The sequence below is a fragment of the Panthera uncia genome (assembly GCF_023721935.1).
Source record: "Panthera uncia isolate 11264 chromosome D3 unlocalized genomic scaffold, Puncia_PCG_1.0 HiC_scaffold_8, whole genome shotgun sequence".
NCBI lineage: Eukaryota > Metazoa > Chordata > Mammalia > Carnivora > Felidae > Panthera > Panthera uncia.
In genome coordinates, this window is record NW_026057586.1 from 73,350,856 (window position 1) to 73,377,808 (window position 26,953).

At 51.4% G+C, this 26,953-nt stretch overlaps 1 protein-coding gene across 2 annotated transcripts; it reads left to right on the plus strand.

Moving 5' to 3' along the window:
* Positions 1-5: 5 nt before the first annotated feature.
* KCTD10 (potassium channel tetramerization domain containing 10) lies at positions 6-26,914 on the plus strand. Of its 2 annotated transcripts, none has more exons than XM_049619179.1 (7): positions 6-90; positions 5,976-6,189; positions 15,396-15,565; positions 18,301-18,390; positions 18,699-18,751; positions 19,981-20,176; positions 24,061-26,914. In XM_049619179.1, exons 1-7 carry the CDS (start codon positions 88-90, stop codon positions 24,283-24,285), a joined length of 951 nt encoding a protein of 316 aa, XP_049475136.1. In that variant the 5' UTR covers positions 6-87; the 3' UTR covers positions 24,286-26,914. The 2 variants fall into 2 exon arrangements, with proteins under 2 accessions (XP_049475136.1, XP_049475137.1); XM_049619180.1 differs by having other exon boundaries at positions 18,304-18,390.
* The last annotated feature ends 39 nt before the right edge of the window (positions 26,915-26,953 follow it).

The window sequence follows — 26,953 nt, forward strand, 5'->3', positions numbered from 1 at the left end:
CCCGCCTCTGCCCCCGGCTTGCGCGAGCTGGGTGTTTCCTGCTTCTTTCAGTCCGGGTTTGGAGACTCCGGCGTCCTCCGACTTTTCATGGTAGGGAGGGCGGTGCCCACTACCTGCGGGCTCTGGGCGGCCGAGAGAGCTCGGCCGAGGCTGAGTAGAAGGGGAAGGGGCCGAGGGGGGCGGTTGCGTTGTGGGCAGTCGCGAAAGGGGAGAGGCGGGTGGGGGATTGGAGGGGGGCGAGGCCGGGGGTGGGGGAAGGGCTCTGGTGGATAATTGTATGTGTGTGTTTGGGGGTGGGAGGGTCCCTGGCTGTTGGGGATCGGGAACGAGCATTTGGACTTGGGAGAGTAGATACGTGTGTGGGTGACTTCGGTTGTCTGAGTCCTGAGTGCTCATTGGAAGTGGGATTGGTTATCGTGAAGAGAACAAAGAGGGGTCGTCGAAGATGGACGTTGGAGTGGAAAACCGGGACGGGAGGGTGTTGCGAAAGAGAATGGTTAGGTTATGAGAGAGCGACGTGGGCTTCCTTGGGGGCGGAGCGTTTGGGGTTTTTGGAAGTTGTGGCTGGAGCACCTGGGTGTCGGGGAAGGGGCGAAGGGGCTTCCAGGGGCTTCTGAACACAAGGGTTAGTGAAGCGGGTGAAAGAAGTAGAGGGAGCTGGAGGGGAGGGCAGATGTGCATCCAGCGCCTGAAGGAATGCCAGGGGCCTGAGGTCAGGGTGCCTTCGCCACGGAGTCCAGCGCCTTTAACTGGCGCCTTGGTACCTATCTAGTCACTTCCGTTGGGACCCGAAGTGGCCACACCTAAGGAGCTGGGAATGGATGTCAGTCACCCAGCTGTGCGAAAGTTTCTGTTTGCATGTGATCTTTCAAGGGTTTGTTCCTCAAATAGCTCTTTGGCCTTGGCTGGGAATGACTAAAGTCCAGCTAGCTTTTACTTCTTTGCTTGGTCTTTAACTGGAAAATGCAGTCTTTAGAGAAGATAAGTTTCAAGGACCCTGCTGAAGAAGACTTAGCCATTCTGTATCTAACTTTACTCCATTTTATGCAAAATAAGGACTACCTGAAGGGGGAAAGGCATTAATTAAACCAGTGGTTCTCAAACTGGTCTCTAGACCAGCAGCAGCAGCATCACCTGGGAACTTGCTAGGAATGGCCAAAGTTTCAAGCCCTACCACTGACTACTGAATCAGTGTGGGGGGGTTGGGCCCACCAATCTGTTTTAACAAGCCCTACCGGAGATTAGTGATTTCTTGATTTGGACTATGTAACGAAAGGGGCCTGAGTCAGAGGACACGAATAGTTCTGATTATTAATCTTCTCCCCCCAAAACTGGGGTTGGTGATCATCTCTTCCTCACTAGATCCTTGAGAGAAATCGGCCAATGGTTTGCGTGATACACAAAGGAGGAGAGTGTAATTCAGCACAACGCTTGGAAATAGCAGTAGCTGCCCTATGAGCAAGTTTTGGATGCAAAATAATGCTACAGTTATTGGGCCACCTTAATTTAGTTTGGTGGAAATGGAACAGCAGACTTTCTTGAGTTGTAGCAATGCCTTTAGTTTGGGGGAAATTTTATAATTAGCCTCAAGACAGTGACTTGAGATCAAGCTGGTTAAAGGAACCCCTTAGCCCTGTGGCTCTTAGCTTGGGCCGCACGTTAGAATTACCCGAAGAGCTTCTTAAATACTGCCGAGCTGCCCTTCCTCTACTCTGATTAATTGGCCTGGGGTGAAGCCCAGGCACGGTGCACCCAGGTGACTGTAGTACAGCCAGGGGCTGGGACCTCTTAAGGAGGCTTGAAGGGACAGAAGGGAAACCACGCCGAGGACCAGGTGCCAAGTACTTTAGCATTACCTGAAGGTTATTATGAAGATTATGCCCTTCACTTCATTTTACAACTTAGGAAACTGAGAGTCAGTCAAAAGGCTTGTCTCAACCTCACACCGGAAGTGGTGGAACAGAGCCTGTAGCCTAGGTTCCTCAGACTTTTGATCAAACTTTCCACGTGCCCGTTTCCCCGAGCATACACACACAGGGGACACAGTTCCACAGAGAACTGCGGAGAAAACACCCAAGGGTCAGGGAGTTGGTGCCTTTTTTCCTATTGTACTTGTCTAGGGGGCCTCTTTTCAAGCCAACACTTTTCCCTTTTGGGCTGATTTTTATTTTCTAAGCACATATACAGTTACTTCCTGTCTTTGGCTCCGAAGCTGTGAGATTGGGGCCGGCTTTTGCTTGTGATGCTTTGGTTTATTTTTACATGTGGTCAGAATTCACTCGGCCAATAGAACAGGAGGTTGGGGAGCTTCTCCAAGGTGATGAGGTTAATACAGACTAGTTAAGGCATACAGAACTATTTCAAGCAGTGGGTTGTAGTCGTAGCTGCACATTGGAAATACCTAGGGGAGTTAAAAAAAAAAAAAAATTCTGTTGCCCAGGCCACGCCCCAGACCAGTTACATCAGAATTTACATGGATAGGACCCTGCTGGGTTTTTTGTTTTTTTTTTTTTTTTGAGTGGAGAGCCACTGTTCAGAATCTGCTACAGGAGACTTAGGGGAGGTGGGAAAGAGAGAAGCCTTGACTTCCCTAATTGGGTTCAACTTTTCTGATGGAATACAATTGGTAACCAGTACCTCAAGTATGAATTCCATCTTTGTTTCTCACAACCAGTTTTGCTGTCTCCTGCCCCACCCTCCCCAACCTCATTAATGATGGAATCAAATCTTTGAAACAAGGGAAAAAGCAGGATCCCAGGAGCAGTGGCTGGGGAGTCTTCGGTAGAGAGGTTTGCTGTGAGAGGCTTTTTGTCTGCTGCTTTGTGTCCTTAACTCGGTGCAGTGTGGGCTCAGGGACGAGAACACAGAACCATTTAGCCAAGGGCCTTTCCTAGTACTGAGGTGACTGACCTTTAGAAGGGTGGGCTCCTGGAAGGTTTGGAGCTTTTTTTCCCGTCTATTCTGGAGTCTCAAGGCTAGATCAGGATGGTTTCTGCCTTTATCTCTTAGTGATTCAGGTGGGTGTCCATAGAGATGGGCATTGTCTTCAGAGAAGGTCATTTGAGACTTTGAGAGCATTTTGAAATAATCATAGTGTGAGTCTTTGGCGTTTGAGTGTTTGCTCTGAGCCAGAGACCGTGCTGAGTGCTCTCTGGCATCCCTCACAGCAATCCTGGAGGGAGACACTGCCCTTGTCCCTGTTTCATAGATGGAACTAGACTCCAGTGACTCGCCCACAACTGATCAGTGGCAGGGCTGGGTGCTCAAATTCAGGCGTGATGTCCAAACCCAAGCCCTTAGCCACACATTGCCTCCCATCTATTTTCAAAGCTTTCTTTTTTAATTCGTAAAGAAGTGGGGGGGGGGCTCCTCAATTTACATGTTGTTGCTGTATATATTTCAAGCATGAATGTTGATAAAATCATGGGCTCAAGGCCAGACCGGACTTGCCCATGTCCTTTACTTGCTCTGTCACTGACCCACCGTCAGTACCAACGCATTTTGGGAAGTGACTGAACTTCTCTGGGATGTGGTATCCAAATCTACAAGGTGGAAATAACGATAGTTGTCTCCCAGCATTGTTTACATTTTAAATGGTTGTATGTGGTGGTAGAGATGAAAACTGGTATCTTCTGGGAGGGAGGAGTGGGAGAAGGCATAGAGGGGCTTTCTGGAACCATGAAAATGTTGGCGGTCTGGATCCGAGTCGTGGCTATACAGATGCATATACTGGCCCAAATGCATCAAACCGTGCACTTCAGATATGCTTTATGGTGTGAAAATTATCTCTGGAAAGGTATCGGAAAGTAAAAGTACACTGCAGTCTGCAGTACACTTGGACTTGTTTTGTCTGTTTCATAGTAGGTGCCTTACAGAATGCCAGATCATTTCCCAAAACACTTATTTTTGTGTAAATTACATCTAAAAAGGAACTTTAAAAAGTATTTCAATTTTGGGCAATTTTCCCTAACTGCCCCCCCGCCTTGCCCCCAAACCCCACAACTATAAGCCTTCATTCCCCCCACTCCCCGCCCTAGGTCTTTAAAGTTTTTAGAAACTCTTTATTCTCATCAGCTACTTCTATCATCCCATGGACAAGAGTTTTTCTGGGAAGAATGGTTGGTGATAGCCATTAGTGTGGGGTTTCTGGGCACTGATTTCAAAGGAAAGCTGGAGGGGAGGGGTCCCACAGAGACCCCAGGTGAGTTAAGCTTGAGGTTCTGAAAACGTGCCTTCTTATGGTATATTCACCTGATGATGCAGGAACGCTTCTGGAGAAAACACTTTTCTCTCCAGAAGCCCGTTCTTCCTGTCATTCTGCAGGGCCCTGACATGAGTCCTCCAGTGGGTGATTTCCAGGCCACTCTTCTGGGGGGATGGGGGTCGGAAGGGTTGGTCATTGCCTGTGCTATTACCGATTGATGGACAGTGGGTTGCCCCTCATTAGTCCCTTCTGTTGAAGAATAACATTTGTATTTTACCCATCATACATGTAATCCATGTTAATTGTGGGAGATCCAGAAAAGATAGAAAGGCATAAAGAATTTTAAGAAATCCTTTTTCAGGATCAGGATATAGTTTTTTAAAGTTTTGTGCTGTCAAAACCCCCAGGAGTTTTGACTATATGCCAATAGTCAAAGTTGGCTTTCTCTCCTTATTGCCGTGAGGGAGAACCACAGAGCATCTCGGAAAGAGGATTGGGGCTTGCCTTGGGTGATTTGGGGGAGGATTCAGGGAAGTAGGGCTTTGCTCGATATTGAATGCTGTCAGGAGGGAGGGTTAATTCTGTGACTGGGTCTCAGTAATTCCTGTTTTGAAGGTGGGAAGAACGGAGTGGGGCTGAAGCTCTAACTGGTAAAGGAGCAGCAGTGAGTTGCATAAGTCAGGATATAGGGATGTTTGGTCATTTTTGTGTTTGGGGCGATGTTCTTGTTTTTGTCTGCGTTCACGCATAATTATGGGGTAGTCTTGTTTGTGCCTTGATCCATCAGCCACCAAGTGGCCTTGTCAGATGGTGACGTGCTATGAATTGTTCACGTTCAGTGCGAACCTCACGGCCCAGATAGGAGTGCCAGGCCAGGTTCTGGCCGTCAGGCTGCCTCCCCTCTGCTGTGCCCCAGATCGATCAAAGAAGATTCAGCCCACTCTTCGACACCTCCTGCCATAGGCCTTTACCTGTCGAAGAGATGTTTTCTTTGAGTACACGGGTGCCAGGTCCCAGTCTCCTTCCTAGGCCTGCTTAAATCAGCGCAGCCGTTGCTTCGAGATGGACACAAGAACCGGCAGTGCCATTAAGGAGACTGTCATCGGATCTGGCTGTTTTGGGAGGTGCTGGTACAGGAAGTCTCTATTTTGCAATAACTTTATTTCCAAGCGTTTTTAAATACTTGTTTCATCCCCAGAAACACTTCCCCCTCTCCCCCCAGCAGAAAGTGTCAGGAGTGGTAGTTGGGACCCCACTGAATTCATAAAGGCTAATTTCACTTGCAGTTCAGCTGAAAGATAGCACTTTCTGCCATCCAGTGGCACATGGCAATAAGGAGACCGAGAGAGACCCGGGCAGTGCTTCAAGCTGCTGTTGGATGTGCCCCGGGTGTTCGCTTATATGAGGAACAGGCGGAAAGGAAGTCCGCCCACCTCAACAGTTAGTGGTAAACTCCTGCTCACGGGTTCAGCAGGTGAGGTCAGTATACGAGCTCTCTGGGTGGGGTTTGGGGCAACCAGTACCCCACCTCCCACCAGTTGTTGCCCTGCTGACCTGTTCGGCCTCTAATTTTAAGAGAAGCTAGGAATCCGGATTTTTCTGTGAACTCGCCTGTGTCGTCAACTTTCAGAGCAATCTTGAAGTTGTAAATGCAGTCTATAATTGGGCCAAGCAAAACACACCTGGAGGCCAGGTTCAGCCCACAGTCTGAAAGAGGTAAACTGGGCCGGGTGCTGTGACCCTGGTGACCGTTTGTCTTCTCCACTGGCAGGAAGAGATGTCAGGAGAAAGTGTGGTGAGCTCAGCGGTGCCAGCGGCTGCTACCCGCACCACTTCCTTCAAGGGCACAAGCCCCAGCTCCAAGTACGTAAAGCTGAATGTGGGCGGAGCCCTCTACTACACCACCATGCAGACACTGACCAAGCAGGACACCATGCTGAAAGCCATGTTCAGCGGGCGCATGGAAGTACTCACCGACAGCGAAGGTAAGCCTGCCCCCCCAGGCGCTGGGGACGTGCTTGTGGTTGAGGGTTCATTCGAGTTCAGAAGGCCAAAGTTAAATGGCAGTTGTGCTCGGTGTTCTCTCAGTGTGCAGGGGGCCTTGGGAGCGTGTAACCGGGAGAGCAGATGTAGTCCGGGTGGGGCGGGGGGTGTGGTGAAGGAGGGTTTCCCCAAGGAAGTGACATGTAAGTCGAGATGTGAAGGTGGGCTGGGGTCACCTGGGTGGGGACTCACAGTCTTGACTTCATTGTTGATTGCCTGTGTGACTTTGAGAAAGTCACTTCCCTCTTCGAGGCCACAGCTCTGTGGCTGGACTAGCAGCCCTAGTCGGTCCCCTGCCAGTTCTCAAGCGATGATTCTGTGACTTCAGAGTGAAACTCCAGTGTGGGAGAGGCATGAATGTGTTCTGTGGACCCTTGTCTTCCTGGGATGGGGGCCTGACAAAGACAGACCTGGATTTAGGATCTCGTGATCCTAACGAGGTGGTTTAACCTGTTCTCGTTTCCCCATTAGTGATACCCACCTCATGGGGCTGTTGGTGCATGGTATTCAATAGATATATATTCTGTGTGTGTTTCTTCTTCTTTTTACCTTTTTCTCATGGCAAGTCACATTGGTAGAAGGGAAAGAATCCTTTTTTTTTCTTAATTTTTTTTTAATGTTTGTTTATTTTAGAGAGAGAGAGAGAGACAGACAGACAGACAGAGCATGGGCAGGGGAGGGGCAGAGAGAGAGAGGGAGACACAGAATCCGAAGCAGGCTCCAGGCTCTGAGCTGTCAGCACAGAGCCCGATGCAGGGCTCGAACCCACAAACCGTGAGATCATGACCTGAGCCGAAGTCGGATGCGACTGAGCCACCCAGGTGCCCCAAGGCAAAGAATTCTTTAAAGCCACCTCAGCGTAACTGCTTCCTACCCGCCTGAAACAATCCAAGGGCACTTGGCAAGGGGGGACATTCTTACCTTGGCTGGGTTCACGGGGCAGGTCACGTGAGGCTCACTTTTGTGGCTTGAGATTGCTTAGGACCTGGCTGGACCCTCCCTTACCTGTTTCTGAGGTTGGCTGCTGTGCCCATGCCCCTGCCTTGCGGGGGTGTTGGTTCCTGGGAAGGTGGGCCGGTTTTGCTACAAGTAGGTGGGATTGGGGACTCTAAGCCTGGCGCCCAGAGTGCATCCTCTGATCCTAGAAGGGAGGAAGCTTGAGCTGGTCGCTAGGGAGGGTGATTCCCCCGGTGTCCTAGAGAAGGCCCAGCTACAGGGCTGGAGGTTCTGTTTCGCTGAGTTTCCTGTGAGTTTGGGTTTCTGGCCAGGCATCAGGTGAATGAGGTTGGAACCTCAGAGCTTCCTTCTGTGTCTCACCCAGAAAGCTCGGAGCTTTTTATGAGTGGGAGGATCCCCTTTGCTGTGCCGCACCCAGCACTGCCCCGGGAGTATTTGTGGAGACTGAGACAATAGCGCCCCAGCTGCCGAAGGAAACAGACCTTATCTGAGAACCCAGGATTGTTGTAGTTTTTCTTCCGCCCTACCCAGTCTGGGGGGGGGGGGGGGGGGGGGGGGCTCAGGAAAAGCAGCTGAGTCGCTTTGGAAGTGAAGTTGGAGCCTCATCTCCTTGAAAGCCCTCCCCTTGCTGGTCTAATGCCACGCCGTGGAAGAGCCGGTCCTCCAGCTCTTTGATCGCCCAGCTGGGAGAGATGCAGGGACAGCAAGGGGGGGGGGGGTCCTGCTTCCAAACAGCTGCTAGAAGACGTCCTGTCCCCAGTGCTTCCTGGAAAATCCAGCATGTTCAGGGAAGCAGGGCTGTCTTTGATACTCTGATCTTGGCCGTTTTCACAGAGCTCCACTGGCTCTCCAGCCCCCTGCCTATCACGAAAAGCTCATAGCACTGCATTTTAAAAGCTATGGGACTTAAAAAAAAAAGGCTACTGAGTTCAGGGCATGCTGGCTCTTACCCTGGGCTGTCCTTGGTTTGCTGCAGGCCCAGCCCCCTGGCCAGGGCACCTGAGCACAGCAACCTTTACAGGTCACCTGCCAGCTTTGCCTCTGGTCTTCCAGCCCGCACTGTGCCGGGCAAGGCGAGCCCGTTGGCCCCTGGTGAGTACACTGCACAGCCTGACCGGGGGCCTCAGTGTTGCCCTCAGATACACCATTGGGTCTACAAACTGGGATAAATGTCCTGCATCTCCCAGCTTCACCCTGGGCTTCAGTGAGGTTTGCCACAAACAGGCCAAAACATCAAGTGCAGCTCGGTGAGACCAGCGGATCCAGCATTGTGTCCTGCTGGCTGAGGAACAGGGGCTCCAAAGGCACAGAGCAGCAATGTATTGAGCTGCTAGAAATCTCTGAAGGGTGCTTGAGAAACTGGTTGCTCCCGGAGAGGACCTGGGGCCCAGGATGAGTGGTGGACTCTCTCCCGCTTCTGCCTGTTGGAGTTTTGTACCGCTCAGTTCCTAAACGGGGAGGTTTGGAGTGAGTGGATTTGGGTGTTGGAGTGAGACAGACCGGGTTTGAGTCCGGTAGCAGTCACAGCTAACGTTGATGGAGCCGTTTCTGTGCTTATCGGGCACTGGGCTAATTTAGGCTCGTTTGTCATTTACTGGCAATGGGACATTGGGCGGGTGACTTTCTCTGAGCCTGTTTCCTCAGTTGTGAATGGCAGTGCTTTTCAGGATTGTTACGGGAGTGAGAGAGGACATTAACATTAGAAACTTCTTGGTGGAGTGCCTGACAGTTGGAAGACTCTCTAAATGGGCGCTGTTCACTCTCGCTTCATCCCGCCTGGGTGGGGTGTCTGGGTGGGGGGAGGAGCCCTGTAAGGGGGCTGTGGAGAAGCAGGTCTTAGCGGTGCCTTGGGGAGAAGTGGCCTGCCTTGGCCTTGGGGATGAGTGTTCTGCACCTTACGCCCAAAGGGTGGCTTTTCTAAGACGGCCAAGACTCTGGCAATGAGCAGGCCTCTCCCACACTCCTCCCCAGAAGAGCACAGTTCTTACAGTGCCGGGATTTTTACCTGATTCCTTGTCAACATGGATTTATTTGGGACCTTGCCTTAGTAAGAGTTCTGCCTTAGAACTCGCCTGTAGTTAGTTGCCTATTTGGTCCCTGTTGCTTGGTACTGTGCTTCCCCCACCACCACCTTCCCCGTGGTTTCTGGTCTCTTGCTAATGTTCTTGGAATGAGGGAGTGTGTGAACCAGATTAAAGAACGGAGTCATTAATCTTATTATCAGCACACGTTTCCTTGAAAACCAGTGGGGAAGTCAGGTGTAATACATGGGGAGACCGTAGTACCTCGTGGTTTCCCTGCGATCTCCATGCTTCCTGCCTTAAATTAGAGTTCTGAAATACGGTGAGAGCTTGTAAATTGTGATTAATAAAACAAACTGCCTCATGCCCCTGATGAGAAGTATTAGGGTCTGGGAGCGAACGGTCAAGAAAGAATTATTGAGACGTCTTTGGTACAAAAAAGGAAGTTTTATTAAAGCACAGGGACAGGACCCGTGGGTAGAAAGAGCTGCGCTGGGATTGGGAGGAGTGACCGATGATATACTTCTAAGTTGGGAGTGGGTTGGGAATAGGGTAGGTCTCTAAGGAATTTGGAAGGAAGGCTTCCAGGACCTTGAGGGGCTAGCTGGTGTTAAAATAAGGTCATTGACTACTATCTAGCGAAACCTTAGTTAGGAGACCCTTCAGATGTATGTGCATCAGTGGCCCATATGCTTGGAGACTGATTATTAACATATATTTGGGGGGCAGAGATAAAGGAAGTTTCCAAATGGATTTTTTTTAAGTGTATTTATTTATTTTGAAAGAGAGAGAGAGTGTGCCCTCGCACACAAGTGGGGGAGGGACAGAGAGAGAGGATCCCAAGCAGGCTGTGCACTGTCAGCACAGAGCCCCACGCGGGGCTCCAACCCACGAACCCATGAGATCATGACCTGAGCTGAAACCAAGAGTCAGATGCTTGACTGACTGAGCCACCCAGGCGCCCCCCAAATGGGTTTTTACGTGTTAACAAAGACTTACAGGATCCAGGAGGTTGGGCTGAGGTCAACCTAAGGTTGCCATTTGCCCCTAGGCAGCTGAGTTCCTGAGGGAAGGTCACCCTGTCTCCAGTACGTGTCAATGGGCTGCAAGTTGTAAGGAGATTGAAGTTTTTCTACATTTCTTTTGCCTTTGTTCTCCACATCACCCCCACTCAGACAAGAAAGAAAACATTGCCTGGGCCGACGTGGCCTCTCTTTACCTTTTTGTTTGCCTCTCTCCCTTCCAGAGGTAACCACTGGCCTGACTTTGGGGTCAGTAGGTGAATTTCAACCTTGGCCCCATAGTGAGTCACCTGGGAGCTAAATCCTGCTGCCTGGGTCCCCACCCACCCAGAGAGCCAGATGTACTTGGCCAACTGTGTGGTCGGGGCGTTAGGGCTTGGAGGGGCTCCGCAGGGGAATCTACTGTGCGTCTGGTGGTGAAAGCCACTGATGTGAATGTGTAGTGAATGCCTCTTGCTCTGCAGTGTCTGTCCCCAAACAAGGCAGAGTTGGTGGGTTTTCCAACATCATATAAGTGGTGTTACGTCGTTTGTAGCCTCTTTGCCTTCTTAGCATTATGCTTGTGAAATCTAGCCGTGAACGATACGTAGCTCTAGTTCAAATATCGGTAGTTGTGTTCCATTTTGGGAATATGCTGTAGTTTATGGACCCGTATTCTGGCCATAGCTGTTCAGACTGCTGCCAGTGTTCACTGTCGGGAATATTGCCCTTCTCAAACACTCTCTGGCACGTGTGAGCTTCTCCAGGGCAGCGCTTCCCAGCCTCCGCCACATCATGGCACACAGAGAAAGTCATATTCTTATTGTGGTAAATGAAAAGGCTCTAGGCCCAGGGCTACAGCATTTAAGATCTTACCCGCCCCTGGGAGCTCTCTCCTGGAGCTTATTCGCAGAAGGGGAATCCGGGAGAGCATCCTTGGCTTGATTAGGTATTAGCTGTTGTGCCGATTTACACTCCCCACAGTGGTCTGAATTTTTGCCAACACCGGGCACGGTCGGACCTCCTAATTATTGCCGACCTGACAGTTATGAGCTGGTGCTCTGTCATTTTATTTAACATTTCCTAATTTCTAGTCCATTGAGCATCTTCTTATGTGTATTGGTCATTTGTGTTTCATCGTTTAGCTGTCTGATTGCATCTTATTTACACATTTTTTTGTTTGCCTTTTTTTTCTTACTGCTTTGTGAAAATCTATATTCTGGATCTCATTTCTTTGTGATTTTATGTTGTAAATATCTTCTCCAGTCTGACTTGTGATAGCATTTTTACATTGTTTTTTTACATTTAGGTCTTTGATCTACCTCATTGGTGCTCAACCAGGGATGATTTTGACCTCCAAGTGACATCTGGCAATGTCCAGAGACCTTTCTGATTGCCACAATTTGAGGGTGGGAGCTGCTGGCATCTGGTGGGTAGCGGCCAGCGATGCTGCTTTTAAATTTTTTTTTTTCAACGTTTTTTATTTATTTTTGGGACAGAGAGAGACAGAGCATGAACGGGGGAGGGGCAGAGAGAGAGGGAGACACAGAATCGGAAACAGGCTCCAGGCTCCGAGCCATCAGCCCAGAGCCTGACGCGGGGCTCGAACTCACGGACCGCGAGATCGTGACCTGGCTGAAGTCGGACGCTTAACCGACTGCGCCATCCAGGCGCCCCAGCGATGCTGCTAAATACCCAGTGATGCACAGGACAGTCCCTCGGTAACATAGGATTATCCGCTCCAAAATGTCGCTAGTACTGAGGCTGAGAAACCCTGCTCCAGAGATTCTGGTTCAGGAATGGGACAGCTTCCTGGAATCTGAATATGTAATGAGTGCCTCAGGTGATTTATGAACAGGCAAGTTTGGGAACCCCCGAAATAGTATAAATACCTTAAGAAGAGGTCGGTGAAGCCCCAGAGGTGGGGGGCAGGGAAAGGAGCAAGAAGCACTCGGTGTGCTGGTGGCACAAGGAGGCAGGCCTTGTCGCCCAGTCCCCTGTCCCTGAGAGAAGCCTTCCCCGGCTCACCCTGAAAGCCACGCAGACTCCCACGGGCTGGACTGTGCCCCCTCCGGACATCGCTACTGCTCTGTCCTCCAGCAGTGATGAAGAGACGCGTAAAGGGCTCATTGTCAGAGACCTCATTTGAGTGCTGCCAATAGACCCAGCGTTGTGCTATGTGTCTCCAGTACATTCTCTCATCGTGCCTTTACACCAGCCCTGTGGGGTGCCAGTTTTAGGAGAGGACCTGGAGGACAGAGAGGTTCGGTGAAACACCTGTGTCATCCAGCAGGTAGGCGGCAGAACTGGGTTTCCAACACAGGCCCTTGCTGTTAGCCGTCGGGTCGTGCGGCGTCTCCCAGACCATTCCAGAGCCTTCCGGTCTGCCTCTGCCTGTTCTGCTCTTCAGCCTTGCCGAATGGGCCCCCCGACCCCAGGCCGCCCTGACTTGTACAGCCTTCTGCGACAGCCTGTGTGCTCCGGGGCGTCAGCAAAGACGCCCCACAAGCCAGGAGCTGCTTGACTTCCATTGGCTTTTCTACACGCCAGGCATTTGAGCTGTTTCAAAGGGGGTAGATTCTGGCTTTGAAAGCAACTAAAATATTTTAAAATCAAAATGCTAATTGAAACCTCATGGCGAGCGCGCCTCGCTCCTTTGCCCTTATTTGTCCAAAGTATGATTCCTTCACCACAAGCATTTCCTGACAGCATTCTTGAGCTGACGCCCAATGTCACGGTCTGTCTCTTCGTTTATGGAAACTCCGGACTGTCACTTGGATAATTGATTTCAGGGGCCCCTGCTCTTGCTGAGCAGGCTAAGTTGTCCATGCGTCAAAGGCAGAACATGGACATTTTTTTCCCAGAATCGCCAAGTTAAACTGGTTGCCGTTTCCCTGAAGACTGAGATCCCGCGCATCTTCTCAATTGGTGAAAAGGAGCTTTCCTGTGAATTTCTTACTTGCTTTTTGTGATCAAGTCCTGCATCCCCAACTTGGGAATGTCCCTGAACCTCTCCGGGTCTCTGTTGTCATCTGTGGTCAATGCAGGGGACTGAGCCTCCCTCTGAAAGATCTGTTGGGAAGATAAAATGATCCTTCCGCACCTTCTCTGCTCCCTGGAGGGAAAGCACTTGATCCAGGGTAGCAGGTCGTAAGCCGGTGGCCTGCAGATAGGTCTTATTTGCCCTAGCGTGGATTAGTGACCTTTTGCTTCACTATTATTTACAAATCAGGAGGTTTCCCGGAGAAACCTGCATTTCTGGCTTCTCTTGGAATATCAGAGGCTCCAGGGCCCACGTTCCTGCCTGGCCATCTCTGCCGGAGTGAGGAAGAGCCTCCCCGTGCTCTGTCCCCAGGGGCAGGGCACGTGCTCTCCGGTCAGCCTCCGGCCCGGCCCACCTACACTCACTCGTGCTGCTTGCTCCAGGCCCCCGGTGGCGGCCGAGCTGCATGGCAGATACCACAGCCGTGCTTTGTCGTCTCAAATGTAGGAGGAAGCGGTAGGATGATGTCCAGCGGTCACTGTCAGGGTGCCGTGATTGACCATGCCTGCGAACGCCTCTTCCTTCCTCGAGGCCAGGGTGTGACTCCGGGCCACACGCTTGCACTGTGTTTGCCACCCTGGGAAGGACTCTTCCCGCTGCGCTCCGGAAACCGCAGCTGTGTGGAAGTGTCAAGTGCAAACGTCTGGAGGGCAAGACCGGACCTTTGACCGAAGGGTCGGACTGAGGAGTTTGTAGGACGGGAATATGGAAATGGCCTTCTTCCCAAACTCGCCTAGCGACTGTGGCGAACACCACCAAGTGGCGCCCGGAAACCCCGAGAGCGCACTTGGCACGGCCAGGTTAGGGAAGGGGTGGGGGGTGGTGGACAGACTTGTGACTCTGGATATGAAAGAGGTGTCTTTGCTGCTCTGGGCTTCTGTCTGGGGTCAGGGCCTGGGGGCCAGAGGGGGACTTGGGCCGGGATGCCGTGGCGTTAGGAGTGGAAGTGTGTGCGCCTCTCCCAGACTGAGCGACAGACCCGGAGGAGGGGGGCATAAAACTGCTGGTTCCCGCCTGAACCCCCCTGCCCCGTGCATTGGCGTCCTGGCACCTGTAATGTGGGACAGGAGACCGAGGGAGACCCCTTGCTGGGGCTGCCCTGCTGGCCTGGGGGAGGGGGCGCTCCTCTACTGGCTTCTTTCTAGATGCCCTGGCTTCTGTCGAGCCATACGAGTCGTACCACATCTTTGCTTCATCCCAGCCTCTCCTTTCAGTCACTCCACTCCCAGGCTCCGGTCTTGTTTCCTGCTGCAGTTTTCACCCCACCCCACCCTGCTCCGGGGTATTGGTGTTTCTGAAGATGAGTTGTGGAGGCCTGGGGGTTCCTAGTGAAGGTATAGCAGGCCGGTGCCCGGACTCGAGAGGCCATCGAGAGGCCGAAGGAAAGGCTTGCCCGGCTGGCCCCAACCCCCAAGGGCGTCTAACCGTGCCTGGTTCTGGTCGGCAGTCGGCACGTTTTGCCATAGTTAATGAAAGCGAGTTCCGTCTCCCCACGTTACACTCGGCTGCCTGGGGCAGGGGCTGTCGGGTTCACCGTCTCCTCTGCAGTCGCTGTCACTAGCCAGTAAGGGCCTGTTTGGGGAGTCGAGGGTGGAATGTCCCGTGGTGGTGCCGGGGGGGCGTTGGGGATCCCTCTGGGGAGTCACACGTTGCCGTCTTTTGCTTCCTTATTTGATAACCTGAAAGCATTGTAGAAAGAGGGAGTAGGTATTTTTACCTCACGCTTTTCCCCAGTCATTGGGGTGTGGTCATTTGGACCCATTTTATCCAGGTGTTGTGCACTCTTGGGATGTCCAAGGCACTGTCTAAGGGGTTTTTGAGGGTACTTTAGAAACCCGCTTTTAGGCCCCAGGGGTCCTGGCATCCAAAAGAGCCCAAGAGCAGGTGAGTCCGTGGTTGGGGTGGTCTCCAGCCAGCAGGGCCTGGAGACCATTGCAGTGCTTCCCAGGCAGGGCTCGGTCAGCCCTTTGCTGACCGCTGGGCAGGTGGGGCTACAGCCCCCTCTGCGGTCCTGCTCTTCCCTGGGAGGCCGAGGGAGCCAAGAGACACCCCAGTTCTCCTCAGCACCTTCCAAGAGACGAGTGTCCGTATAACTAGGCCCTCCCTTCATCCTCGTGCCGCCGCAGGCTGGATCCTCATCGACCGGTGTGGGAAACACTTTGGTACGATACTCAACTACCTTCGTGACGGGGCGGTCCCCTTGCCCGAGAGCCGCCGGGAGATCGAGGAGCTGCTGGCAGAAGCCAAGTACTACCTGGTCCAGGGCCTGGTGGAAGAATGCCAGGCAGCCTTACAAGTAGGTATCCCCCTTTCTCCCCATAAGGGTGGGGAGGTGCTGGGCCCACCTGCCTTTCTCATTTTCCTTCTCTACAAAATGGGGGCAGTTCCTCCCTCACTGAGACGTGTGGGTTCACAAGTATCCCTGGAGCTCCTCTCTCCTTGGGTCAGGGACCCCTTAGAGGCTTCCCTGTGATGCTCAGGCCACCTAACTGTGCTCAGTCGCCATGGTGCTGGGTCATCTCATGTGTACATTGAAACCCTTCAGTACTGAGCTTTGGGCTGTAAAACTTGATCAGTTTTTTGGACCCATCTCAGGACTTATTCTCACCCCACCAGTCACTGTTGGGAGCCTCATGTAATCTCTGCAGACTCAGACACCCCTCACTCCTCAGCTGCACCTGGGTTAGGATCATTGGGGTCAACTCTGGTGATAGCAAAATCCCTGTAGAACCAAAATGCTTCTAGACATAGCCGGCGGCCATTTATTTCAGGCAAAATTCCAACATGGCCGAGGATCAGAAGAGTTCCTTCATAATGCCACAGGAATTGGATTTGTATGCACGAGGCTCTTGTTTGTGCCTCCCTCGGGCCACATGTCTTCTGGCCCTCCGCTGGAGCCGTTCCCATACGGCCTGACTCCTTGGCGATCTGTTGTTTCCACGTACCCCCTCGACCTGCGAGTCTGTGAACTCACCGTAAATCTGACTGAATGCTATAGCCTTTACTTTCGTATTTTTATTTCATTTTTATGCTGGTTTAATGTTGGTTTATTTTGTGAGAGAGCACACATGCGTATGTGCGTGAGAGAGGAAGGGGCAGAGAGAGGGAGAGAGAATCCCAAGCGGGCTCCGAGCTGTCAGTGCAGAGCCTGACTCGGGGCTCAACCTCACAAACCATGACGTCATGACCTGAGCCGAAGTCAGGAGTCGGATGCTTAACCGACTGAGCCACCCAGGCACCCCTCGTTTTTAGGTTTGTTAAAGTAATGTGTGTACATCGTATCTTTCTCCTCTGTTACTTCTTTCAACAGTTCTGTTTACTTTCTTACGCTATCTATTGACATCTCAGTTTTCAATGTCATCTGTTGCGAGACAAAAATTAAATTTTTGCTCATGCAGTACCACCAACCACTACCAAACTTAGGTATCCATATTCCTTCTCCAGTTTTCCAATATAGTGTTTATCACAGCTTTGGTTAAATCAGTATTCGGAGTTTACGTTGTGATGTCTAAATATTGTTAATAGTTGAGCCACAGAGTATACAGTGAATATTTTTTATTGTGCAACTTTTCAGTTTGCCAGAGTTAGTGACTGCCTCATTGTTTTGTCTGCTTGGTTTTCTAAGTACATATCTCTAATTGATCCCTAAATGGTCAGAAAGGTCGGTCTCCTATTGGCGTGTTTAGACACACCAGCGAATCGGTTTCATCTTTGTCTTAGAGACACGCCCTCCAGGTTCCCTTTCTGTGGTTTCTGTTAGTCCGAAGTTAAACCTCTAGGACTGACCTCCTCCCAGTTTCCGTCGCTTTTATCTTTCTGTTCCACTTTCTCAGAGGTTTTCTTCAATTTTATCTTTTCAACCCTTCTGTTGAACTTTTCATTTCTACGATCATATTTCTAATTTCCCAGAGCCTTTTCATGTTCTCTGAGTGCTCTTTCTTCTCTAGAACGCTGATCTTATTTCATAGGATTCCGTATGTGCTCTCCTTTATCTGATAATACTATTTGAAGTTTTCTTTCTGCTGCATTCATCGTTGGGCTCCTTCCCTTACTTTTTCTCTTTGTTTTGGTTTCAGTCTCACGGTTGAGAGGCTTTCCACATATAATCTGATGATCTCGGGTCTGTTAAAATTCAAGAGTAGAGTTCTGAAAAGCTGTGTGTGTGTGGTGCATGGGTGGGCCTCGTCCAGTGGGCCTCATTGGCGGATGAAAAGGCTTTTTCCGTGGGAATCCCCAGTGTCCGAGTCTGTAAGCCTTTTCCTGGACGGATCAGTTCCCCGTGGAGGAATCCTCCACTCTCCTGCCTGGTGGGTAGAAGCCTGACTGGCGGCCTTCTGCCATCTGAGTAGGGGAAGGAGTTGGGAGCTGGGGCTCACCGTTTAGTGTGTCGACCACTCGCTCAATCCCCCTGTTTTTAGAAGAGTGGCTCAGCCCTGTCCTCACCCATACAAACCACTCCAGGAAGATAGACCTTTCTTCTGCCAGGGGAAGGGGATGTACTTGGGGCGTCTCACCGGTGTCTCTGCTGATTGGTTAGCAATCCTCTGCTCTGGCCCTTTGCCCACCAGCCTTCACGGGTGTTCTTTGAGAATCTCTAGGATTCTTTCTCCTTGGTTATTCCTCATCTGCTTCCCAGGCTCAGATTTTTCCCTTCTCCCATCCTTCTCCGTAGGCTTATACTTTTTAAGTTCTTCCACGGTTGTTGCAGTGGGGTTTTAGGTGTTTCTACACAATCATATTCCATCCGCTGTGTTTAGAGTTTATTTTCAAGTGGCTCCCTGGGTGGCGGAAACGTGTCCTCGTTGTTAGGGTTTACTGAGCGCCCTGACCAAAGAGCAGACTTCCTAGAGAACTCGACCCTTGGCCATTCCCCTCCCCTTCCCCCTGATTCACTGGTGGTAAGAATCCTCCTCTCTTCCCGGCACCGGTGGCCCCACCTTCCCTCGCCAGCACCTGTCTTTACCCAGCAGGCCAGCTTAAATAATCCACTGCTGGGCAGGCCTCCCAGGCTGAAAGCGTGTTTTGTTCCAGCAGAACAAAGATACTTATGAGCCTTTCTGCAAAGTTCCTGTCATCACTTCGTCCAAGGAAGAGCAGAAACTTATAGCAACGTCAAATAAGGTACGTTGGAAGCACCCTTGTGGCGTGTCTTTGGCTACCGAAATCATGAATCAGTTTTGAAATTGAAACCTATAGAAGTCCCTGAGCAAGGCCTGAGAAGCGGTGAAGAATGGGAACCTGTTCCCCTAGAATGGGCTCCTGCAGTCTCCCTCCCCACACACCCACCCCCGCCGCCCCCCACCAGCCTGCAAGCTGTGCTCAGCTGCCTTCTGGGCCTGGTGGCAGGGCCCAGCCCCGCGGGAAGCCCACGGTCCTCTGTACCTCCGCTCCGAGTGACTCTCTTCTTTCTTTTTTAAAACACCCTGCAGCCAGCCGTGAAGCTGCTCTACAACAGAAGTAACAACAAATACTCGTATACCAGGTAAGGTGTCAGCGATAAAGGCCACCCACCCTCGCCAGGAAAGCTTCTCACACATGCCGGGCCCGGCTCCTCTTTGACCTTCCAGTGAGGGTGGCTGTACTGGGAGGGTGCCCAGGGTAACAGACGACAGGAGACTGAATTCACATCCACCGTGGCCTTTTGAAGTATATAATTCAGTGATTTTTAGTGTATTTACAGACTTGTTTAGCTATCACCGCTTACCCACATTGTGAACATTTTCACCACCTCAGAAAGAAGCCCATTGTCAGTCACTCTTCACTCCCCGCCACCCCCAACCCTTGGCAGCCGCTGGCCTCCGCTTGTGTGGCTTTGCTCACTCTGGACACTTCATGTAAACAGCATCATACAACACATTACCTTTTGTGACTGGTTTCTCTCCCTTAGCACGTTTTCAAGGTTTCATCCTCGTGGCGTGTGTCAGTACCTCCTTCCTTTTTATGGCTGAGTAATATCCCATCGTATGGATATCTCCTGCATCTTGTTGATCCATTCATCAGTTGACGGGTGCTCAGGGTCGTTTCCGCTTTGGGGGGGGGCCATCGCGAACGCTGCCGTGAGCATTCGGACCACATTCGTAACACACGTGTTCTGTGTGGTCAGAGGTCTTCGTCTCTCTTGGATGTACCTAGGAGCCGAATCGCTGGGCCCTTTGGTAACCCTAGCTCTAGTCATTTGGGGACCTGCTAAACTGTTTTTCCAAAGCAGCTGCACCATTTCACATTTCCACCAGCAATACATAACAGGTTTCTAGAATGCCTTCTGGCTCTTGGGACCATGTGTTCTCAGTTGTAGGGGGTATAATGAGGTTACTCAAGACCCACAAATGGACCCAAGATGAAGAGTCTCCTTTGGACAGCTCTGTCCTGCCACTTGTGGGGCTCCCTCCACATTCCCTACCTGGTGCCTGTGCACCCACAGGCCAAGTTGTTCACGTTTCATCTCCGGCAGAGCCCAGCTAAGCGGCTGCCCTGGCGGGCTGATTGAGAGCACAGGCTTAGGGGCTAGAGCCGTCTCTTTGGAGGCCTGGCTCTGGCATTCTTGGCCTCGGGCAGTCACCTGTTTGCTCTGGCCCTCCCTTTCCTTGGTGGAGCAGCGGGGCCTGCGGTGCCCTTCTCCTGGGCTCCTTGGGAGGTTGAAAAGGGACGTGGAAACAACTCAACTGCAGTTAGTACCGGTCTGCGGTCACCTAATCAAATGCTCTTTTGCAGCAATTCTGATGACAATATGTTGAAAAACATTGAGCTCTTTGATAAGCTCTCTCTGCGCTTTAATGGAAGGGTCCTGTTCATAAAGGACGTCATCGGGGATGAAATCTGCTGCTGGTCCTTTTACGGGCAGGGCCGCAAGATCGCTGAGGTTTGCTGCACTTCCATTGTCTATGCCACGGAGAAGAAACAGACCAAGGTAAGCCCTTCGGGGAACGGCTCCAGGTGACTGGTCAGAATACGCACTGCTTCCCTTTCCCCTTGAGCAAAATAAACCTAAAGAGGGAAAAGCTTTGAAAATGCTTTCCTTGATGCATGACTGCTCATTGTGAAAACAGTCATCATCTTTTGGGCCCCGGAGAGTCGCCTGTAGGTCTTGCAGAAACAGAATGGCCTTTCCTTTCTGATGGTGAGCAAATAGGGACAGTCATACTGCACCTAAGTCCCTTGGCTGTAAAGGTCGATTCAGATGTATCCTCACGCCGCTGTCCCCTCGCCACCTGCATCGTCTCCTGTCGGTGACGGAACAGGGCCTGTTGTTCCACAGCATCACCATCTCCCGCCAGCGTGGCCCCATCCCGTCTCAGTCATCAGAGGAACAGTGCTGCCTTCAAGAGCTTGACCTTGGCTTTCTAGTCACAACCTATGACTTGCGCCGTCTGTCTGCCCTCTGACCCACTGACCTGGAGTGGCCCTCCACCCTCGCAGGGCCTGCGTGGCATTCCTTAGCTCGCGTGCTTGTTGGCTTCCTTCTGAGCACACAACTTCCTGACTGATCCGGACTCTGTGGATCTACTTCCGTATCATCGTCTCCAAACCAGTAATGCCGCAAGGCGCTGTTGGAGGTGCGGTGCTCTGTTCGTTGAACTTCGCTCCCTGGAGGTCTTATGCTTACTCTTCTTGGGCTCTGCAACTCGGTTTTCTTCCTCTTTTCAAGACAGAAATCCCCCAGTACACTCTGTCACTTCCCTCGGATCCTTGCTAAGGGAACCCCGATCACCAGGGACCTGCAGGGTCTGCCAGGCAGGTTTTCATGCACAAGACTGTGCATCACCCACTTGGGGTACTGTCCTCAGTAAGGCCCCGGGAGCGCACAGTTGTGTGTGATTCTAGAGCTAGCCTGGGCAGAAAAGGCAGAACGTGAGACCACACAGTAGAAACCAGAGTTGTAAACATTTTTTTTTTTTTAACTTCTAAACCATTTTGTCATTGGTATTTGGAATATATCCTGAAAGATACATACTAGTTAAAGATAGCCAAGGAGGGAAAACCCCTAAGGTTCCTTTTTTTTCAAAGAGGGCAGGGAGACCAGATTCGCTCACTTCCCCCTACCACATCAGCAAGACGCATGCCTCTTTTCTCCTGTGAACTTTTTTTTAGGGCTGTGAATTCCATCTGTCATTGGCTTCCCCGCCTTGTCAGTTTGGTTTTGTTATATACACGGGTTGCCTTTGTCCTTGGATAATAACAGGACGATCATCATATTAATCTGATTAAGCTTTAAAATACTGACTTTACGTTTTTAGAGTTTAACAGGGAACAAGGGATTCAGAGGCCTCATGATCTGATCCCAACTATTTATAGATTAACCAACAGGTTCTGGAGTGAGCTTGTGCTTGTGTTTTTGAAATAGGATAGAGGTGGGGCTCAGGGTGATGGGCCCGGGCCCCTAGCCACAGCTCCCTTTGCTCTGCTGTCGTGTCCCCAGGGCTCTTTCCTTTCCCCAGGAGAAGCACACGCCTGGCTTTGCAGGGGGTCACGTGGGGGCACGGCTGCCCCTACAGGCGCAGGTTCCTTCTTCTGGCCCACGCCTTCGGGACTGTGCTTTGGGGCTGACACTCGTATTTTGTTGTTCCAAGTCACTGTACAGATGTTCCTTTTGGGGGTTTTTGTAGAATTGCGATCCCTCTTGGTACAGCATCCCAAGTGCTTTACTAATTCCTTTAATCATTTAACTGTCTTTTGTGGTTAAGCCGGAAAGGGTTTGGCTTGCTGAAATTAAAGTTTAAGCAGATAGTTAATACGTATGTTGTCCATTTGGTTCTTGATTCCGACTCACTAGGGACTTGGTGTTAATAAAGCACAGAGCTGTGCCCTTTATTGGTCTCCTTTGTTCTGTTGTTCAGACTGACACTTCTATTGCTCTGTCTTCAATTTCACGGACTCTCTTCTCTGTCCTCCCCATTCTGTTATTGAGCCCTTCCAGTAAGTTTGTGTGTGTGTGTGTGTGTGTGTGTGTGTGTGTGTGTGTGTTTATCTTGGGTGTTGTATTTTTCAGTAACAATTTTCATTTGGGTCTTCTATCTTATGTCTCTTTGCTGAGACCTCCTGTGTTTGCATTCGCCTTAACAGAGTTCACCCTTCCTTGTGGAGATGTTTTTATAATAGCTGCTTGCACGTCTTCATCAGGTAATTCCAGCATTTGTGGCCTCCTGGACTTGGCATCTGTTGATTCTGTTTTCCCTCAGGAGTTGAGATTTTTCTGGGTCTTCATTGATGACACAAACTTTCGAATTGTATCCCGGATATCCCGAATGTTAGAGGGCTTTTAGATCTTGTTAAATCCTAAAGAGAACGTTTTTTTTGTTTTTTGGTTTTTTTTTATTGTTTTAGTAGGCAGTTGACCCACTTGGGTTCAGGTCACAAGTGCCAGCCAGCTGTGGGTTGCCGTTCCAATGACAATCCAGTTTTCAAAGCCTTCAGATCCGTGCTGCACTGAGGGCCAGTCTGCGCCTGTGGCACCGGTCTGGCCCATTGCTTCGTTCTGTGCGTGCTGTTGAGGGACGGATCGGCAGCCAGGCTCAGGCCCAGGAGTTCCTGCACAACCCCAAGCAGCTGCTTTCCTGAGCGCCCTTCTTTCACAATCTTCTGGTGCTGTTTCCCTGGGGCTCCCCTTTTTCAGCCCACTGACCCGAGACTGGGGCTTCAGTTCCCTGCTCTCCCACACACTGCCTGTGACTGTATCCTTACCTGCAGCCTAACGGCATAAAGAAGCTAGAGGAAAATAGTAGCCCAGATTCACTCCATCCTGATGAGACCACAGTTCTCATTAGAAAGGAAGCTTCCCCTGCAGAGTTTTGACTCCCACAGTCTCCAGCCATTGCTGCCACAGGATTTGGGCAGGGAGGGTTGGGGTGCAAGAGAATGGAGAAAAGAAAAAAGAAAACCGAGAACTTTCCTTCAGTCTCTGGGTATCGGGTGGCCCCTCTGGAGCTCTCTGAGCTGATGCCAGTTTCAGGGTCACAGGCTGCATTGACCTCCCTCTGGACAGTACTGGTGGGGGAGAAGGCATAACCTCACTACTGGTTAGAGGCTACTCCAGACTGGTCCCTCCCCCCAATCCGGCCGCCACTATTTCTGTGTCACAGCCCTCAGCCACTGCGTGCTCTCTCTCCTGGTTGTGTGGCCTCCGTGGGAAATAGAGTAGAATGCACTCTCCCCATTTCTCTCAGAACCTCCGAATCCTGCCCTTGAAAGCCAAGTCTCTGTGAGTCAAGTGCCCGGGACCCACTTGTGCAGCCCCACTCTGGTTCATGGCGCCGTAGCCCCGAAGGGTACCAGGCAGTCACAGAGCTTCACCACGCAGGAGGGGTCATGTCCTTTCCAGCTGGTCCCTGCTCACAAAGAGTACTGCTGCCCTAAAGGCTGCTCCGAGGTGTGGAACAGCTCCACGGGAACAGGTCTGTTGTTAGTGGAAACATGCTGGAAACGACCTAATCGGTTAATTGCGTCGTTACAGTCTTACAGCCCCTGATGGGGAAGGATCGCCTGTGTTAGGGGAAAGCAAAAGGTGAAGTGTGTGGCGGGTCACCTTTTGTGTGTTCTAAAGCGTGTGAGTGTGTGTGTGTACAGACGTACATTTATCTGCACCGCATCCCTTTTGTGTCCTGTGTGTCGAGCACCGTGTGTAAGTATTGCCTATTGAAAATCAAAACTACTTTAAAAATAGTAAGGACAGCCTTAAACGGCATCCTAGGGGCCTGAAGGGGCCAGGGGCCCTGCTGGCAACCCCAGGAGGCAGCGGAGGTGGTGGGGTGTGTGTGTGATGCTAACCTACCTGCCTTGTGTTTTGTGGGGGTGCAGGTGGAGTTCCCAGAGGCCCGGATTTATGAGGAGACCCTCAATATTTTGTTGTACGAGGCCCAGGACGGCCGAGGACCCGACAACGCGCTCCTGGAGGCCACGGGCGGGGCGGCCGGACGTTCCCACCACCTGGATGAGGACGAGGAGCGGGAGCGGGAGCGGATCGAGCGCGTGCGGCGGATCCACATCAAGCGCCCCGACGACCGGGCGCACCTCCACCAGTGAGCGAGCGAGCGAGCGAGCCGCCTCCCTCCTCCCTCCTCCCCTGCTCTTCACTCCGATTCCTGCAGGCTCCGGGCGCCTTCCACTTCCCCCGGAGTCTGGAGATACTTTTGTAATAAGCCAGATGATGATTTTGATATTTTTCGACCAGGTGACTGTCTTTCCCCAGGTGAATGCACCCTTGTTCTTAAGTGGAGTCCAAGGTCTCCCCCTTCCGTGGGAAACGGGGAATCCTTGGAGCCAGGCTTTCTTGGTTCTCGGAGAAAAGTATGAATGGGTGTGAAGCGGACGTGAGAGATGTTGTCTGCAGTATTTATTTTTGTGGGTGTGGACTACCTATTTGAGCTTCAGGGCGGCATTCCCTCGGGGTTCAGTTGGACGGCTCCGAGGGGGATCCTGCCAGTTAGTTGGTGGCCACCAGACGTTCTCGTGAGCATCCTGGGTCGTCGTCCTCCAGCCCAGCACACTGGCTGCCGGTTCCTGTGTGCTATAGACTGGGCGGCCATCCGGGGTTTTGCTGGAAGCACCCGCGGCGGCAGGATTTCTGCGCCTATGGCTTATTGGTAAATGATTGCAGTTTGTGGCGTGGAAGATAGGACCTGTGAGCTTCGTGCCTCTAACTTGTCCTGGCGTAACTCTGGGTAAGGAGCAGGCCTGTTGCCCCCTGGGCTGACGTGTGGTCCGTGCTCATTGGGACCCCGCATGCCTGGCCGAGGGCAGAGCCCTCCCCGGCAGGGAGTGCTGGGGTCCTGGCCCTCTCCCTGATTCCTGCCCCTTCTACCTGGCCTCCTTGTTGAGCAACCCCGTTCTGGGAAGGCCGTCTGGCCTGGTTACAGGTGGAGCTCACACCGCTGCTTCCTGGGATCCATTCCTCCTCCTTCGCCCTTCTTCTCTGTTAAGCTGGGCTGTCTCGGGTAGAAGCCCTGCCTTTTGCTTAGAAAGTGGACGTGGCCCGGACTCTTTCCCCTCCCCGAGCCTGGTATCCAGGCAGGAAGACCACCCCCACCAACAGTCTCAGGGCACCCATCACCTGGAGATCCCCTTTTTGTCTTTGCCTCTGATTTTTACAGTATGGAGTGACCACAGGGAGCAAGAGTTTGAGGCTGTGCACATCCTTTGTGGTCCAGTTAAGTGTGTGTGTTCATGTTTAAGGGACGTGTGCGACTGTGGGCGGGGGCGTGTGCTTGTGGGGCGCAGGGGGCCCGCGCTGGAGCCCGGCTGTCTGCACGGTTGCTTGTGCAAGACGGACGTTCTCGGTGACCTACCTCCCAGTCTCCTCTGCGCCCACGAAGGGACAGAAGTGCGTTGTGGCTGATGTGGCTGCGACTAGATTAGGTAGAGTAGTTACAGGGAGATGTGAACGTGTGTGACAGAATGGATGGAATTTGTCTGTTTTTCAAGGGAAATGTTACTGTTTTATACCAAAGGTGTTAACGTGGGCAGCCTTTGACACCATGTATTCCAAAAAAAAAAAAAAACGAGTTTATATTTTGAAATGGTTTTTACAGCTTAGGCTTTGCACATACTGCCTTTCTTGAGACAGTCATAGGCCTTTATTTTGTATCCAGCAGCAAAGCCTCCAATAAAACTCTAAAACAATCTTGATTGAACCTAAAAATCATGTACGGGGTCGATGCTTTTTAAACTGTTGTGTGGGAGACTTTCCTACTAAGCCATTTGGATTTTATTAAGTGCACGGGAAAGGGGGCTTAAACACGGTTTCGTAAATATTTTATATACCGTTTAAGTTTTAAACACCAACCCTGGCATTTGGGTTGAACTTTTTTAGAACGTTAAAGCGAATGTCAGTTCTGATGTTTTCTGTAGGAATGGAAAAGCCATCCTCTGAATTGTGTTTTTAAATCTTTCTGTGAAGAGTACGTCTGTGGAACAATCGGATTTGTTTGGGCTTCTACGCCGTCTGAGCTAATGTTTCTGGCAGTCTTTACACTTTTCCTACACTTTGCACTTGTTCATTTTGAGTCTTTGCTTTCTCGGGAACGGAACAGGTTCCCGAAACATTCCATGGTGAGGGAGGCCGTTAGCTGCGGAGCCAGGAGCTGACAGGAAGCGTTGGCTGGTCCAAGCTCTGTCGGCAAACGTATTCTACGAGGAACTGATTTTTATGCTAGCACGAAGGGCAAACCAAGGTCAATATTTATACTGAAGAACCATCTAAGTAAAAACACTGGCCTAAGATTTGGTGAAGTGTTTTATTACAGTGTAAGAGCTTACAGTTAAAGTAGAACAGCTTTGGGTCCCTTGTCCAGAGGTCCTTGTTGGTGGGGACCGGGGGCCTGTGCCCAAGACAATCCTGGAGTAGCCTCTTCTGTCCCCCTCCCCCACCCCCAGGGTAGCAGGTAAGCAGCCTGGCTGATGGGCAGGTACCCCCCCCTCGGCTGACGCGTGCTGGCGTGCACCTCACAGCAGCTGCTCGGGACCCAAGTGTCAGCACCGCTCCTCCGCCCTCCCTTAGGGCTCCACCCAGCGTCACCGTAGCCCGCCTGTGTGTCACTAACCTTCCTCTCTGTGCTATGAGAAGAAATGCTATAAACGTTAGAAGTAGTCACTGTATGTTGTACAAGCATTTGTGGACGTGTAAAATAAAAGTTACGTAATGCTTCCGTTGAAATGTTTCCTGCGTTCGTTCTGTAGTGTTTGAATTTAAACA

What these genes read in the sequence shown, in the direction of transcription:
- KCTD10 (XM_049619179.1), top strand. An exon ending in AATGCCAGGCAGCCTTACAA is followed by an intron (nt 15,566 to 18,300) that starts GTAGGTATCCCC and finishes GTTTTGTTCCAG; the next exon opens with CAGAACAAAGATACTTATGA. An exon ending in CGGAGAAGAAACAGACCAAG is followed by an intron (nt 20,177 to 24,060) that starts GTAAGCCCTTCG and finishes GTGGGGGTGCAG; the next exon opens with GTGGAGTTCCCAGAGGCCCG.